The sequence below is a fragment of the Chlorocebus sabaeus genome, chromosome 19 (assembly GCF_047675955.1).
Source record: "Chlorocebus sabaeus isolate Y175 chromosome 19, mChlSab1.0.hap1, whole genome shotgun sequence".
In the NCBI taxonomy this organism is placed as follows: domain Eukaryota; kingdom Metazoa; phylum Chordata; class Mammalia; order Primates; family Cercopithecidae; genus Chlorocebus; species Chlorocebus sabaeus.
The window spans coordinates 5438154-5455523 of record NC_132922.1 but is presented as its reverse complement, the minus strand read 5'-3'; the positions used below and the strand labels follow the sequence as shown (position 1 = coordinate 5455523).

Below are 17370 nucleotides of genomic sequence, written 5' to 3'. Positions count from 1 at the left end.
CAGGCATGAGCTACCACGCCTGGCCAGAAGTACGTTTTTTAGTCCTGGAAAATCTTTTTGTGTGTTGGGGATTGGCAGGGGAAGGATGACCCTATACTAAATTTCCTTAATGCTCCGTTACTTTTTTGTTCAAGTTGTTGCCTGGCTCCTAGAACACCTCAGATACATTAATGTATTTCTTTCACCACTGAGGACCATGTCTGAGTATTAAAGTCCCCGAAATCACAGCACCCCACAAGGATTTTCTATACCTGAGGGTCAGTGATTACAAGAGAAGACTGTCAGTACCACCCTGAGACAGAGACTACCCTGAGGCAGAGGAAAAGATATCTCTCTGGTATCCCTGGACTCTTCCAAACTCAGGAATAGGGAAGCCACAAATTTCCTACTAAGCTAATATTTAGCTTCATGGGGTTCAAGAAGATCAGGCATCCTCACATGGGACAAATGTTTAACTTACCCCCAGATTCCGCTATGTCCTGATTCTTACCCAAGAACTCTTCACATCAAAAGAGAGGAAGCCCTATATCAGCTTTTCCCAGCAGCCTCCCTCAGAACCCCAGACATCATTCCCACCTAGCTGCCACCTGGTTCAGGTTGTGACACACAGATGGAACCTTAGCATGGACATGGATGGGAAGCAAGATTGACTTTAAGTTGGTATCTTCCCAGAACTTTCTCTGTGCCTAGGCCTAAATTTGTTCAAGTCTTTAAAAGCTGAATATTTCTACACCTTTGATTAAAACATAAAATGTAGTCTTACGCTTCAGGAAAAGATGAAAATTAGTCAAGTAACTTTGCCAAAGTAAGTGCTTGAATCAACCAAGGAAGAAAACTAAATAGAAACAATAAATAAATAATCTGAAAGCATTCTATTGATTTACCATCTGTAAATTTGGCTTCAATAAATGAGGGAATTAAAATATTCAACAAATTATACTTTTGTAAAATGGTAAGTCAGTTGGTAAAAATAAAGCAGGGTCCCCAGTCATCAAAATAAATTCCAGATGAATAAAAAATATAAATGTTAAAAACACAAAAGCACTAGAAGGAAGCATTATTGTACTTCTTTTGTGATCTTCAGAAAGAATTAGGTCTTTCTAAGCATAACACATCCTAAAATCCAGAAGTTATAAAAGATTAATAAATTTGGCTACATAAAGATTAAAAACACATGTATGACAAAAAGAACAAAGTCAATGTCAAAGAGATACTCAGCAATTAAAAATAATAACTTTTGATACACACATGAATCTCAAAAATACTAAGTGAAGAAAATATAACACAAAAGACTACTGACTGTATGAATCCATTTATATGGAAGTCTAGAAGAGGAAAAACTATAATGATAGAAAGTAGATTAAGTTGTGAGGCCCCCAAAGGGTCCAGAAGAGGGGACTGACTAAAAGGAACCCAAAGGAATTTTGGGGGGTGATGAAAATGTTCTATATCATGAGTGCATGATCATGATATAGATATGATGATACATCATGATGGTTATGTGACTATGTACATTTGTCAAAACTTACTAAATTATACTTAAAATTAGTGACTGTTATGGTATATAAATTATATTCCAACTGAAGCTGACTAAAAAGTCAAATGAAAAATGTTTACAACACATATGACTAAGGACTAAATTACTTAATACAAATAATTCTTAAAATAGTAATAAAATAAGGAACAATGTACTAGAAAAATGTGCAGAGAAAATAAGCAGTTCACAGAAGGAAAAATTACAGAGGACCATTACATTCATGAAGAAATGCCCAACCTCAGTTATATTTTAAGAAATGCCTATCAGGCCGGGCACAGTGGCTCACAACTGTAATCTCAGCACTTTGGGAGGCCCAGGCAGGCGGATCACCTGAGGTCGGGAGTTCAAGACCAGCCTGACCAACATGGAGAAACCCCATCTCTACTAAAAATACAAAATTAGCTGGGCATGGTGGCACATGCCTGTAATCCCAGCTACTCAGGAAGCTGAGGCAGGAGAATCACTTGAACCCGGGAGGCGGAGGTTGTAGTGAGCCGAGATCACGCCATGGCACTCCAGCCTGGGCAACAAGAGAGAAACTCCATCTAAAACAGAAAAAAAAAACTTGCTGCAAACACTATAGCAACAGTCTATTATAAAACAAAGAAAATAGGAAAAATAATACATATGCTTGCACACACCAAGAAAATTTCTGGAAGCTATGTATCAAACCGTGTTTAGTAAATACCACTGAGATATAAGGAAGAGAGTAAGGGAAAGATTTTTATTTTTTATTTTTATTTCATTCTGCATTATTTCAATTCTTAAACTACAGAAATGGTTATTATAAAAAACCCACCCAGTTTAAAAACACAATTATTCTACTTACTATATTACAACTTTTATGGCATGGATTTACCTTTAGCTCTTGGATTTTCTGGCTTCGTCTGTCTCTTAGATTCTTTAACTCTTTCTCATCCCAGCATCTAGCCTTGTATTTTAAGTCACTTGACCCTCCGGAGATCACTCCAGATTTTAAAAATAATGTTCCATCAAGAGCTACTGTCTGTAAAATTAAAAATATTTTGCCCTGAAGAAATGTACACAAAGATACAAATAAAAACATACTGTGGCAATTTTTAAAGTTAAGAATAAAACAGATGAGAAAAGACACTTACTGAACTTTACTAATAAAATATCTAGTTTATGAAGAGACCCCAAACAATAAACAAACCACAAATTTAAAATCCATTTTACTAAGGCCGAAAGCAATTCTAGGCAATAAATTATTGATTTAGTCTTATATCAATATCTGGGTTGGTTCCAATTTTTCCTGTTATACACAATGATTCAGTGAATAAAGCTTGTACACACATCATTTCATACACATGTAAGTTAATCTACAAGCTAAGTTCCTCAAAGGCACAAGTGAGAGAACTGCCCTTCATCGAACCGGTATAAAGTTAAGTTCCCACAATAGTGAACAAAAGAATCTCTTTCCCCATAAAGTGTTACTAAACATTTTGATGTTGGTCAATCTGACAGGTGAAAATAGTACCTCAGTGTAATTTTAATGAGTATTTTCCATATGAGTGAGGTTGCATTTCCATGTTTAAGAATCATTATATTTCCTTTTATGAAAACAAGTTTGTTCATATCCCTTGCCCATTTTCCCACTATATTATTGTTCTTTTCCACAGTGATTTGTAAGAACATCTGCTCTTTACTATGAGCTACAAATATTTTCCCGTTTGCCATTTTTCTTTTGATTTTTCTTATGGTAGTCTTTGCCATGCAGAAACTCTTTGTTAGGTGAATTCATTCATCTTTTATAGCTTTTGGGTTTTTTTTTCATATTGGAAAAGCCTTCCTGTCTCTGAGATTAAGAAAAAATTTCCCAGGCCAGGAGTGGTGGCTCATGCCTGTAATCCCATCACTTTGGGAGGCCAAGGCAGGCGGATCACTTGAGGTCAGGAGTTTCAGACCAGCCTGGCCAACATGGTGAAACCCCATCTCTACTGAAAATACAAAAATTAGCCAGGTGTGGTGGTGGGCACCTGTAATCTCAGTTACTTGGGAGGCTGAGGCATGAGAATCGCTTGAGCCTGGGAGACAGAGGTTGCAGTAAGTAGAGATTGCACCACTGCACTCCAGCCTGGGTGACAGAACAAGACTCCATTTCAAAAAAAAAAAAGAAAAGAAAAAATTTCCCATGGTTTCTCTTAGAAATTTTATGGTTTTACTTTTTACATTAACATTTCTAATTCATCTGGAATTTATCCTGATACAAGGAATGAGGTTTAGATTAACGATATTTTATTCCAGGTGGTACCCAGCAAAGTGGTACCCTGCACTTTATTTGCTATTGTTTAATATGTGAAATTTTGGAAAAAATAATATTTTCACAAATTTTCCAGCTACTTACTGACATTTTTCTAGGTCTGTTTTTTGCTTCACCATATTAAAAGGGCACAGTACAAATAGATCTTTCTATAATATATGTTTTAGAGTAACAACCAAACAGTCTATAGGAGAAGAAAATAAATAATGTATCTCTGGTTAAGGGAAACAGACAGAATAACTACATATATGTAAAGAGATTCAGGATTTTCAAATTTTGGTACATAAATTTTTAAAATATGTAAAAACCCAGTTATCACTAAAATATGGTGACCAAACTATAGCTAGCAGAATTGGTGTAATTCATATTTGTAGTTTATAGATACTGTATATAGTTTATATATACTATAGTTTACAAGTAAACAAGTAAACCAAAATATTTAATACTACTCGCAATGTTTGACTAAAGAAAATTCTAAAACATGGTATCAAGTATATAGAAAACCAAAAGCACAAATTGCAGATGATTCACCAGATGATTTCTGTGAAAATGTGACATCTATCCAACGGTCTGACCCAATCTAAAATAGAGAAAATTCTTCCAAAGTTCCTGAGATATAGTCAAGATACAAATAAGATACACCTGATTAAAATTTTGAACTACTGATAAAAATAAGATACAACCTAAAGGGGTAAAGATGTTATTGTGAACAAGATAGAAACCATAAATATTTGTTATATGAAGGAATAAGCAATCATATCTTCACGTGACTTCTTTGACAACACAAATCTTCAAATATCAATTCTATGAAATATACAAATATACAAAAGTAGCTGTTAGTGTAGTTAATTAGGCAGCAAAATAAGAAAAACAATAACTATACTACCTTAAATTTAACATGTAGAATTCAACGACAGTGATTACATTATGCTTAAGATTATTGATCAGACACACCAAAATGTATGAAAAATTAATCATATTACATAAGTCAATAAATTTAACACTGGAAATCTTCATGTCTCATTAAGAAGTGCCTGTTTGTGTTAATTTGCAATTCTGAACATTCCAGATTAAATGTGTTAATTGACTAGTAAGTAATAAAATTACTACCAGTTTTTGAGAGCTATTTGCCAGGAACTATAATAGCGTTTTTCGTGTTATTACTTAATTTAATTCTCATAACCCTATAAAACAGGTAATATTATTTCCCCAATTTTAGATGAGAAAACTAAAACTAGAGGTTTACAAACTTCCCTAAAGTCACATAATTAGTTACTAAGTAGCATCACTGGTCTTACTTTACAGCTTATATACCCTCAAGCATTATGTTATACTTCATCGTAAATGTAGTTTTTAAAAAAAAACTACATCAGATCATTTAACGTTGTTCAACTAAATACAAATATAACTAAATACTCTCTATTCAACTAAGAATAAAATAGTACTTACTTCTAAGACCAAAATTATTCCCTCAAGATACCTGTATTTAGTAATCTCATTTCAATTGTGTTCTCTAGAAATTCAAATATGTTAAACCTTGAATATGCAAAAGGACAGTTAGTATCTCCACTAAAGTATGGAAGAATTAGCCCATGTTGTAAAATAAATACCCAAAATCTTTCCTGGTATTCAAAACCACAGGTACTATATCCAGGGTTCCATGTAAGGTTAAACAACAACAACAACAACTAACTGCTTTAGGATATTATTAAAATAAATCTAATTTCCGAAATATAATTTATGATGTTGAGAAATGCTATAAGGGTTTTTTTTCTAAATTCAACAGAAAATTATAAAAACCACTGAGGCCATAACCACCTTAGGTTCTATGTTGGTTCTCTTTAGAAAAAAGAACATATAAAACGCATATATAAATATTTGTGTTTGTGTATGTTTGTCATATAAATACTACTTCAACTTATCCAAAGATGTGATCCAAGCCTCTTTTCTTACTTTCCGTCTTTCAGGTCCACCGAATGCAATATGCCTTGCTTCTTCCACAGTCTCACAAACAAGACCATTTCCACACACAAACTGAATCACTTTCTTCAGCTGAGGAAACTGAGTCTTTATGACATCAATCACCATTTTACAGCCTTTAAGTTCCCTTAATCTTTCGTTGATTGGCTTGATCTAAAGGGTTTTAAAATATTTAACACGTTAGATACACTGAAATAAAAACCAAATGTTCATTATATTCTTTCTCACAAAACATATATACGCATGACAGCAAAAGATTAACAGTATGTACCCAGCCGGGCATGATGCTCACGCCTATAATCCCAGAATTTTGGGAGGCCAAGGTGGGCAGATCACTTGAGGTCAGGAGTTTGAGACCAGCCTGGCCAACATGGTGAAACCCTGCCTCTACTAAAAATACAGAAAAATTAGCCAGGCATGGTGGCACATGCCTGTAATCCCAGCTACTCAGGAGGCTGAGGCAGGAGACTCGCTTGAGCTTGGGAGACGGTAGTTGTAGTAAGCTGAGATAGCACTACTGCACTCCAGCCTAGGCGACAGAGTGAGACTCCATCTCAAAACAAACAAACAAACAAAAAAACCCAAAAAGACAAAAAAGACAAAAAAGACAAAAAACAGAACAAAACAAAACAAAAAAACAGTATGTAATTACACACCATAAAAGACTGATAAGAACATGATGAACTACATCCCACCATGGGTTTTGGTAATATTTTTTAAAAACAAAAACTTCATCAAAAGCCAGAAGACGTAATTTCCAGTTTCAACTCTGTCACTAACCAGTCAGGATAAAACAATGTATAGGAAGTGTTCCACAAGACACTTTTAAAATCATAAAATCTAGTGGAAAATAATGCCCATTTAGATATGTGTCAAGAGAGCAACAAAACACTATGGAATTTTAAAAAACCACTTTTGGGCCAGGCGTGTGGCTTACGCCTGTAATCCCAGCACTTTGGGAGGCTGACCTGAGCTCAGGAGTTCAAGACCAGCCCAGCCAACATGGTAAAATCCTGTCTCTACTAAAAATACAAAAATTAACCGGGTGTGGTGGCAGGCGCCTGTAATCCCAGCTACTCAGGAGGCTGAGACAGGAGAATTGCTTGAACCCAGGAGGCGGAGGTTGCAGTGAGCAAAGATTGTGCCATTACACTCCAGGCTGGGCTACAAAGAGTGAGACTCTGTCTCAAAAAAACAAAACAAAACAAAACAAAACAGAAAAACACAAACAAAACACTTTCAACTTAAATGATCAGGAAAGCCTTCAGACCTTCTTAGTCATGACTTTTAGGTTGGGTTTACAACAGATCACAAAAGTGTCTACAATGTATTACCAAAATCCAGCAAGTATGATCTCACTTTTTAATAAAACAAACAAAACAAAGAAGAAAACATATATACAACCAAAATGTGTGTGTGTACATGTGTGTATATACACTTGGGAATATACAGTTATATAAATTGAGTGTATGGAAACAATCTAAAGTTGTTACTATTAAGGAATCAGACACTATGAAGGGGTAGGAGTATTCCCTTTATATTTGATACACTTCTGTGTAAGATTTTTAAAAAAATATTTTTAAAGATTTTTTAAAGATCTTTTTAAAGAGATTTTTGTCTTGAAAAAAATCTCAAGTGAGAAATAAGTAAAACAGGATTCTAACAGGCAGATGAGATGGGGTAAAGAATTTCAGTGAGCAGAAGGTAACAACAGTGTGGAAGTACAAAAGGGAGGTCCGGACCATGAGTATCACCAGACCCTCCTCTGTGGAGATCTTATGCCAAGTGCTTTACATGTAACAACTCCTTGTAGTAATCCAATATGGTAAGAACTAATTCTTCCATTTCCACACATGGAAAACTGATACTCAGAAAAATGAAGAATAGGCCAGGCGCGGTGGCTCACGCCTGTAATCAAAGCACTTTGGGAGGCTGAGGCGGGCGCATCACCTGAGGTCGGGAATTTGAGACCAGCCTGACCAATGTGGAGAAACTCCGCCTCTACTAAAAATCCAAAAAAAAAAAAAAAGAAAAAGCCAGGTGTGGTGGCACATACCTGTAATCCCAGCTACTTGGGAGGCTGAGGCAGGAGAATTGCTTGAACTCGGGAGGCAGAGGCTGCAGTGAACCAAGATCGCGCCACTGCACTCCAGATTGGGCGAAAGAGCAAGACTCCGTCTCAAAAAAAAAAAAAAAAAAAAAAAATTAAGAATAAATTAGTAAGATCTAATTAGAAGTAGGGCTGAGATTCAAACTCAGAGCAGTCTAGCTCTAAGGCACGTGCTCTTAACTACTATGAAGACTGCCTGCAATTCAGGGTCTTGACTAGTGAACCAAAGAGGACATTTTTTTGAGTAGTCAATGAATAATCACTGAAGGATATCAATCATGATATGACAGAGTTTCTGCTTCATGAATTTAGACTCAGGATATGTTAAGGTATCTCAATACATACCTCAAGGCTCAAAATTTAGCCACTTTCACAAAGAGTTAACACACTGGGTCAAATATTTACAATTAAGACTGAATTGGCATTTCACCAACAGACCATACATCTTATCCATTTCCTATACTTTGCTATATAGGACAAAATACATTGCTGGCTAATAGGTAGAGTGGTGCACTGAATGAAATCAAAGGTAGAATTCTGTAAAAACTAGATAAGGAAGAAATGATATGATGTCAAGAAAGAGAATAGCCACTTGATATTATTCTTTGCTTGCCAATATATTTAACACCAGCCATTTAAATGATTGCCTAACTGACATACAAGCTACAATTTTTTTTTCAATCACTATCATAGTTTTAGGCAATAAGATCATTCTTTAAAAGACAAGATTTTTATCACTATAAACACCAGGCATTACAAAGTTCTTACATCAAGGTAATCTAGAGCGAGGAATGTCTCAGGTTCAGCTCTTTCCTCTTTCAGAAATCGAATACAATCTTTTGCTACCTTTTCAGAGGCTACAACAATGGCAATAATGTACCGGCCAAAAAGCTTAGTAACAGCCAGCTGGTATTTCTTATGAATAGGATGACACAGGTCAAGTAGTCTTCCAAACTTAGCAGGTTTCAAAAAAGGAGAGAAAAATAGATATATTAGACTGAAATATATAATTCATTGTTATCTAATATAACAAAGTAGCACAGACAAAAACTAATTTTATAAAATTACATACATCATAATTAATAGAGTTTTATTCAAATAGACCTAAGTTTCATTATGCAATGTCCATCTAGCTATGTAACACTTCATTTAAAAAAAGAGTAATAAAGAGGGAGTAGCCTTACCAAAATATTAAAATAGTTTCTAAAACTACATGATTAAATACTAATTTATTCCCTTATCTATTAAACAAGAATCTACAAGAGACCTGCTATTGCAGGTACTGAGCTAGGCACTGGATAAAACATTAATGAACAAAATAGATACCTTCTGACCTCACAGAATTTTCAGTCTAGTGAGGAAGATATAAATAATCAATAATCACATGTAGGTACAAAATGGAGCTAGACACTGACAAAGTAGAGTGCTCTGAGAATATTTAACAGGGACCAGGTTGGCATAAGAAGTCTAGGAAGGATTTCCAGCTGGGCGCGGTGGCTCACACCTGTAATACCAGCACTTTAGGAGGCCGAGGAGAGTAGATCTTGGGGTCAAGAGATCGGGACCATCCTGGTCAATGTGGTGAAACCCTGCCTCTACTAAAAATACAAAAATTAGTTGGGCGTGGCAGTGCACGCCTGTAGTTCCAGCTGCTCGGGAGGCTGAGGCAGGAGAATCACTTGAACCCAGGAGGCAGAGGTTGTGGTGAGCCGAGATCACACCACTGCACTCCGGCCTGGCGACAGAGCAAGACTCTATCTCAAAAAAAAAAAAAAAGAAAAGTCGAGGAAGGATTTCCACAAAGTGTTACTTGATCTGAGACCTGAAGAATAGTCAAGAATGTATTAGATTGAAGTTCAAAAACTTTACTAGAAAATGTTTGGATGTCAAGCATCATGTATCGGTGGTCTCTAGAATATCTGAAGGTTTAATTTTCTGTCTTTGGACTCCTTCCTCCATTTGTTAGGTTCTACTTCAAGAATACCATTTTCCTATGATAAAACATCACTGTCTTTGCTCTGTTTAAATATCTTTGACTTTTTCTTCTCCATTAATTTGTGATTATCTCAAGCCTTTCTTCAGGGTCAATAATTTGATTTTCAGTTGTGTAATCTATTACCTTTTGCTACCTTTTTTTTTGTTTTTTTTTTTTAAAGAGATGAGCTCTTGCTATGTTGCCCAGGCTGGTCTCAAATTCTTAGGTTCAAGCTATCCTCCTGCCTCAGCCTCCGAGTAGCTGAAACTAGGTGCACACCATCACACCTGGCAGCTACTTCTAATTTATTAACATTTCTTGCTATTAATGCTTCTAATTTGTTAATTTGTCTATGTTACTTATTACTTACATGCTAACTATAATTATTTGGTAATAATGCCTATTCTTGATTTGTTTTCACAGCTTACATTTTCCTTTTTATCTTATTGTTTTACCTTATATTTGAATCTAGTTTCATAAATTCAAGTTCTTATTAAATTACCCATAGTGCAAAACATTTACAGGGGATTTTGTTCTGTAACCTTCTAGACTGGACTCTTTGACTTCTAAATGTTTTTAAATAGTTTCTTTCTCTTTGTTATTATATGTACCTATAGCTGCCAGAGAGATTCTTTTCACTTTGCTTATGTTTAATGTGAGCAGCTCTGTTCAGATCTTTGATTTGCTATGGTGGATAATTTTCTTAATTCCTTTTCTCACAGAACTGAGACAATTACCTCCTCTGAGCAACACTTGATAGAATAAGTATTTCCTATTCTGTTTACTTTCTTGTAAGGAATTGGATAGTAGCGGCAAGTGAGAACTCACCTAAGACTTTTTAAGAACACACTTCATTTAAGTACCTGAATTCTCTCTCATCTGAGTTTTTAATTAATATCCCATACCAAGTTCTTCTACCCTGAGGGAGGAGGACAAATCTCATCTAGAAAAGAGGGCTTCAAAATGGCCTCCCAATTTTAAAGCCCTAGTGAGACCTAGGGTCTTCACTCTCATTAGAGAGCATATGAGCTTCACGTTCCCCAATTCACCAGTGTTTTTTTGTTTTGTTTTGTTTTTTGTTTTTTTGAAACAGAGTCTCGCTCTGTCACCCAGGCTGGAGTGTAGTGGTGCAATCTCGGCTCACTGCAACCTCTGCCTCCCGGGTTCAAGCAATTCTCCTGCCTCAGCCTCCCAAGTAGCTGGGATTACAGGCGTGCACCACCAAAATTTAGGCGTGCTAAATTTTTTGTATTTTTAGTAGAGACAGTATTTCACCATGTTGGCCAGGCTGGTTTCAAACCCCTGACCTCAAGTGATCCATCCACTTCGGCCTCCCAAAGTGCTGGGATTACAGCACCCAGTTCACCAGTTTTTAAATCTAACTCTCTCCAGTTAGAAGAGAAAAGGAAACAAATACATGTGAGTTTGCTTCTTGCTAGATCAAGGAATACTAGGTGAGAATTCTCAGGAATTAGTCAATTTATCAGTTCAGCTTCTGTGGAGTTGAGAAAAAGCAAAGCTATACTTCAATACATTTTTTTTAAATCCTAGATTATCACCATTTTCTAAAGTTCATGGCATCAGGTAGATTTTTTTTTAACTAGTTTGTGTGTGTGTGTGTGTGTGTGTGTGTGTGTTTTACTAGCTGTTGTCATTTGGATAGGAATTGGGGGATCCAGATTTTGTGACCTAGACTTACTCCTGCATCATTATCTGGAAGTCAAAACCAACATTTAAGAGTCAGAAAGTCAAAACAGATGCTATAAAGGAGATGAAGATGGGTGGCCAGAGAGATAGGAGGAAAACCATGAAAGTGTGGATATGGAGGCCAATGGTAGATGTTTCCTTTTATTGGGAGACAGTCTCACTCTGTCATCCAGGCTGGAGTGCAATGGTGTGATCTCAGCTCACCGCAACCTCTGCCTCCTGTGTTCAAGTGGTTCTCCTGCCTCACCCTCCAGAGTAGCTGGTATTACAGGTGCCTGCCACAAAGTGCGGCTACTTTTTGCATTTTTAGTAGACACAGGGTTTAACCATGTTGGCCAGGCTGGTTTCAAACTCCTGACCTTAGCTGATCCACCTGCCTCAGCCTCTCAGAGTACTGGGATTACAGACGTGAGCCACTGCCCTGGTCGGTAGGTGTTTCAAAATACAGCAGTGGTTACCAGTCTCAAATGCTGAAAATAGGCCATATCATAAAATAAGGACTGCACAGTATACACTGACATTAGTGACAAGAGGGTCAGATGCCACCTCGATACAAAAGGAAATAATCTTGTGATGCTGACATCCCAAGCAACAAGTGATATTGTATTTTGGTTAATGAAATACACTAGCAATACCGGATGCACAGTCATACTTAAGAGAATAAAAATATGCCAATCATCTCTGCTGAAAAAATATTTCAAAAACAATTAAAATCATGAAAAACATGAGGTTTGAGGCTATGTGTCTGGAGGGCTCAGGTTACTTCACAGCATCCAAGTCCTTTTGGGGATACTGGCCACAATTTGAACTTTCTGAGTACTACGTTCATGTCATGCTTCTCCCCAATAATTACGTACCTACAGCTACTACCGGAAGTTTTACCCTAATTATTTACTGTTACATTTTAAATATAAAGAGTCAAACACAAAATTTAAAGATGTCTAAAATAATATTGCTTTGTAATAATGGTAATATTTCTAATCCCAAATGAGAAGATACTGCTGTAAGCAAACACCAAAACTTAGTTTTTTTGTTTAAATTAACTATTCCTTCTCATTACCACAGAATCTGGGTACAGTCTTTTAAGATGTTCCAGAACCTCTGCTCTCTTTTGCTGACGTTTTCCCTCATGGGTATCAATCCCAGCATTCTGCAATTCACTTCTAATAAGATTCAATTCTTCATTAACTTCAGATATTCTTGATTTTGTTTTTTCAATTTCATCCACTAGGGTTTCCTCTTGCTGTTTTTTCTCTTTCAAGCAATCCCTACAAAATAACAACAAATTATATATTTATAAAATTTAGGAATTACCAGGTACAACATACTCTTGTCTGGCACTGCAGGGGAATAGAGCAGTGCTCTATCAATTTTTAAAGGGTAAAAAATGCAATAAACCTGACACCAAACATGGGCAAAAAAGATTTTGCTCATTCTTCATTGATTTGAAAAACGTGGCTGGGTCAGGTGGCTCACTCTTGTAATCTCAGTACTTTGAGAGGCTGAGTGGGTGGATAGCTTGAGTCCAGGAATTTGAGACCAGCCTGGCAACATGGCAAAACCCTGTCTCTACAAAATACAAAAAAATTAGCCAGGTGTGGTGGCACACACCTGTAGTACCAGCTATTCAGGGGGCTGAGGCAGATGGATCACTTGAGCCCAGGGGTGGGTGTAAGTTGCAGTAAGCCATGATCACGCCACTGCACTCCAGTCTGGGTGAGAGCGAGACCCCGTCTCAAAAAAAAGAAAGAAATACATAAATAAGAAAGCTGCAAAGGGTGCAGTGGCTCACACTTGTAATCCCAGCACTTTGGGAGTCCAAGGAGGGTGGATTGCTTGAGTCCAGGAGTTGAAGACCAGCCTGGCCAACATGGTGAAACCCCATCTTTACCAGAAATACAAAAAATTAGCTGGGTGTGATGGCATGCGCCTGTAGTCTCAGCTACAGGCTGAGGTAGGAGAGTCATGTGAACCCCGGAAGTTGAGGCTACAGTGAGCCATGATTGTGCCACTGCACCCCAGCCTGGGTGATGGGAGTGAGATCCTCTCAAAAAAAAAGAAAACAGCTGCAAGAAATTTTTTTTTACTCTACCTACATGCATGTCTTTGTATACTCCTCTAACTTCTCTATTCGTTTTTTATGATCTTCTATTTGTTCTTTTATTTGTTTTAGATTTCCCTAAAAGAGGAAATGAAATCTAAAATCAATTACAGCAATTCCAAACCAACAAAATTACATGCCTATAACTTACTATATTATAAGCTGTTACAAATTTGAAAGATGTCAAATATAATTATATGAAAACATATCAGAGCAAATTACAGATCAGGGTTCAACTCCTGACTCTTACCATTTGCTAGATATTTGATCTCTAGCGATTTCTCTCTGTAACTTCAAACTTCAAGGAGATTATGTTCAAATATCTATATAGTTCTTATCCCTAACTAATTCACTCAACAAATATATTAGGTTGGTGCAAAAGTACCGCAACTACTTTTGCAACAACCTAAATATATTCACTGGCTACCACGTGATAGGAACTAGAGGTACAGAAACAAGCAGGAAAGAGTCCCTGCCCTCAAAGAACTAATGCCTAGTAGGAGAAACAGACAATTAAATAAGTAATTATATAGTAGAGTGGTTTTCTGTTATAATAATATAGGCACCTATAGGGCAACTAACAGGCTTGCGGGTGAGGATTTCACAAAAGTTTTGTTCTATTCACTTTATCATTAAATCCAACTGGAGACTACTACAAGTCTTCTCCACCTGTCTGCAACTACGTATGTTCTTCTTACTGTTTTTTTGTATCCAAAAGATAACAGCAATTCAACTAACACTTATTGACATCTACTCAGTGCAAGGTTTACAATGGACACAATTAGAATCCTGTCTTTAATAAGCTTTCAGTCTAGTAGAGAGGTACCAATTAATTGTTATTTTTATGCAATCTGACAAAAGCCCTTAGATATAGATAAAAAATTGGCCCGGCACGGTGGCTCAGGCCTGTAATCCCAGCACTCTGCGAGGCTGAGGCAGGCAGATCATCTGAGGTCAGGAGTTCAAGACCAGTTTGACCAACATGGAGAAACCCCGTCTTTACTAAAAATACAAAATTAGCCAGGCATGGTGGCGCATGCCTGTAATCCCAGTTACTCAGGAGGCTGAGACAGGAGAATCGCTTGAACCTGGGAGGTGGAGGTTGTAGTGAGCCGAGATGGCGTCATTGCACTCTAGTCTGGGCAACAAGACCAAAACTCCATATCAAATAATAATAATATTAATAGGTAGTTATATGAGGAAGACATTATTTTTGGCTTTTTTAGGAACTGGGATATAAAGAAAAGGAGGGACAGGGAAGGCTTTGCAGTGTTGGTAATTCTAGATTTTAACACGTAAAGATAAATAGATTATTCCAAGAAGAAATTAGCATGCACAAAGTCAAAAATGTGCAATGTGTATTTTCATAAATCAGCATATAATTTTATAACACATCAATTATACAAATGTTTTAAAAGTAATTCCTGCTATGTTACCACCTTTGTTTTTCTCCTTGCACAAAATACCCTCTTCTACTCACAGAACTATCATAGATTATGCCTTTTATATTTGTATCTTCATCTGCCAAATCATGAAATAAATGAAATGAGGCAGTATAGTGTAAGGTTAAGGAGATTCATTCTGGAGACAGGTACAATAAGGAAATAAAATTTCATTAAGAATAATTCTAAATCATTACTGTACAACCCAAGATACCTGAACTTCTCCATGCCTCCTCTTTTCAAATGCCAGTCTTTCTTCGTCTGTTTTCTGTTCCCATTGCAGTTTTTCCAGTTGTTGAGTCATTGTAGCTACTTTCTTTCTTACTTGTTCCTTAAGTTCTTTATAATGATCCAGCTGCATAAACAGTATTGAAAAATTGCTAATTCATGACAGCAAATTCTTTGTATGAAATCCTGTACTAGAAGATAATTAATCTTCCCAAAAGTTTGCTTTATATAAATTAAATCATAATCGACCACCTGCCCAGGGAAAATAATGTGAGCATGAAAGCTTCCTTTTGAAAAACTGTTTATTATTTATTTATTTATTTATATTTGAAACTGTTATTTATTTTTATTTTGCTCTGTTGCCCAGGCTGGAGTACAGTGGCACAATCATGGCTCACTACAGCCTTGGCCTCCTGGACTCAAGTGTTTATCTTATTATTCATAAGGTAACCATTTTTTCCTCTCATAAACACTTAAAAGATACATGTGGCTTTGAGGGGACATGATCACCTAATTGACAAGAAGGGAACTAATTACTTAAGGTGCTTTAAAATGTTCAGTGACGAATTTATCTCTAACTTATTATACAAGATTTAATTATAATCAGTAGATGGCAAAAACACGTAATTGACAACCATATTTTTATCATTTATCTTTTATCAATTTTATGATAATCTTATATCACAATTATATACAAAAATAATTATGACTATGTAAGTAGAAAAAATACATCATTTTCTCTGGATTCTCCTTTCTCTTTTAAGATTTTTGGACAGAGACTTTAGTATAGAGGTTTTCGTTGCTCTATTTTAAACAGTCTTTTAGGCCAGGCACAGTGGATCATGCCTGTAATCCCAGCACTTTGGGAAGCTGAGGCAAGAGGATCACTTGAGCCCAGGAGTTCGAGACCAGCCTGGGCAACACAGTGTGACCTCATCTCTACAAAAAATTTAAAAACTAGCCAGGTATGGTAGCATGCGCCTGTAGACACGAGGATAGACTGAGCCCAGGAGTGACACTGTAGTGAACTATGATTGATAGCAGCAGGAGGCAGATAAATCCTAGGCAGACAGGGGTGGGCCCTCAGTGAAACTCAACCTTCAAGACAAAGACAGTTTAAAGCCTAGCTACAAGTCCTGGGTAAATCCCCAGACAAGATTGAGAACCTCTCTTCCTGTTTGGTGTGCTTACCTCTGATTGATCCCTACCCATCACCTATTTTACATACACCTACCCTTCCCTAATTGGCTTTTCACACTGTTGTACCCACTTTAGAGTGGTGCCTTTATTTTAGCCTTTTTATGCATACTCACAAACCAATCAGCACACATTCCCCCATTGTGAGTCCATAAAAGCCCCAGACCCAGCTACACTGGGGAAGAAACCACCTGACTTCAGGTAGTGGACGACCTCTTGTATCCCCTCTCTGCTGAGAGCTGTTTCATTACTCAATAAAATTCTTCTTTGCCTTCTTCACTCTTCGATCGCCAGTGTAGCCTCATTCTTCTTAGACACAAGACAAGAACTCAGGACTCACTGAATGTGGGTACACAGAAGGCTGAAACACTGTGGCCCTCTGCCCTCTGCTGGCAGAGGGCAGCTGCCCCACATGACAGGAAGCAGTGTCGGGGCTGAGTCAGCCGTGAAGTTGAGGGCCAGAGTGGGCCAAGAGGCTGACAGAGCTGTTAATACGCGACCATCTTTCAGGCTGCAGACAGGACTAAAGAGCTAATTAGTACACTGTAACAACCCCTCTGGGGCTTTGGGGTCACGAGCACCCTTGCCTGGGTGCCACTGTGTTCCCCTCATCTGGACGCCAGAGCCCACTGTGGAAGTGGTTTGCGACATGCCTGGTCCAGCTCCAAGCACCGCATGGAGCCTGCTTCCTTGCTGGTACTTGGAACAGCTGGCTGGAAACTAAACTTACTTGCTCACATACCCTCTTCTGCTAGGGGCTGAGTGAGCGGTCATGGCAGCTGTGGGATTCGCACCAGAGTGCAGGCTAGGTG

At 37.3% G+C, this 17370-nt stretch overlaps 1 protein-coding gene across 1 annotated transcript in view; it reads right to left on the bottom strand.

Annotated features, from left to right (window-relative positions):
• The window catches only part of SMC1B (structural maintenance of chromosomes 1B), a 63994-nt gene that overhangs the window by 31709 nt on the left and 14915 nt on the right, over positions 1 to 17370 (bottom strand). Inside the window, 6 exon segments of the mRNA XM_073006611.1 lie at positions 2397 to 2543; positions 5772 to 5951; positions 8677 to 8862; positions 12651 to 12858; positions 13687 to 13769; positions 15348 to 15488. Coding sequence (XP_072862712.1) covers positions 2397 to 2543; positions 5772 to 5951; positions 8677 to 8862; positions 12651 to 12858; positions 13687 to 13769; positions 15348 to 15488 — 945 coding nt within the window.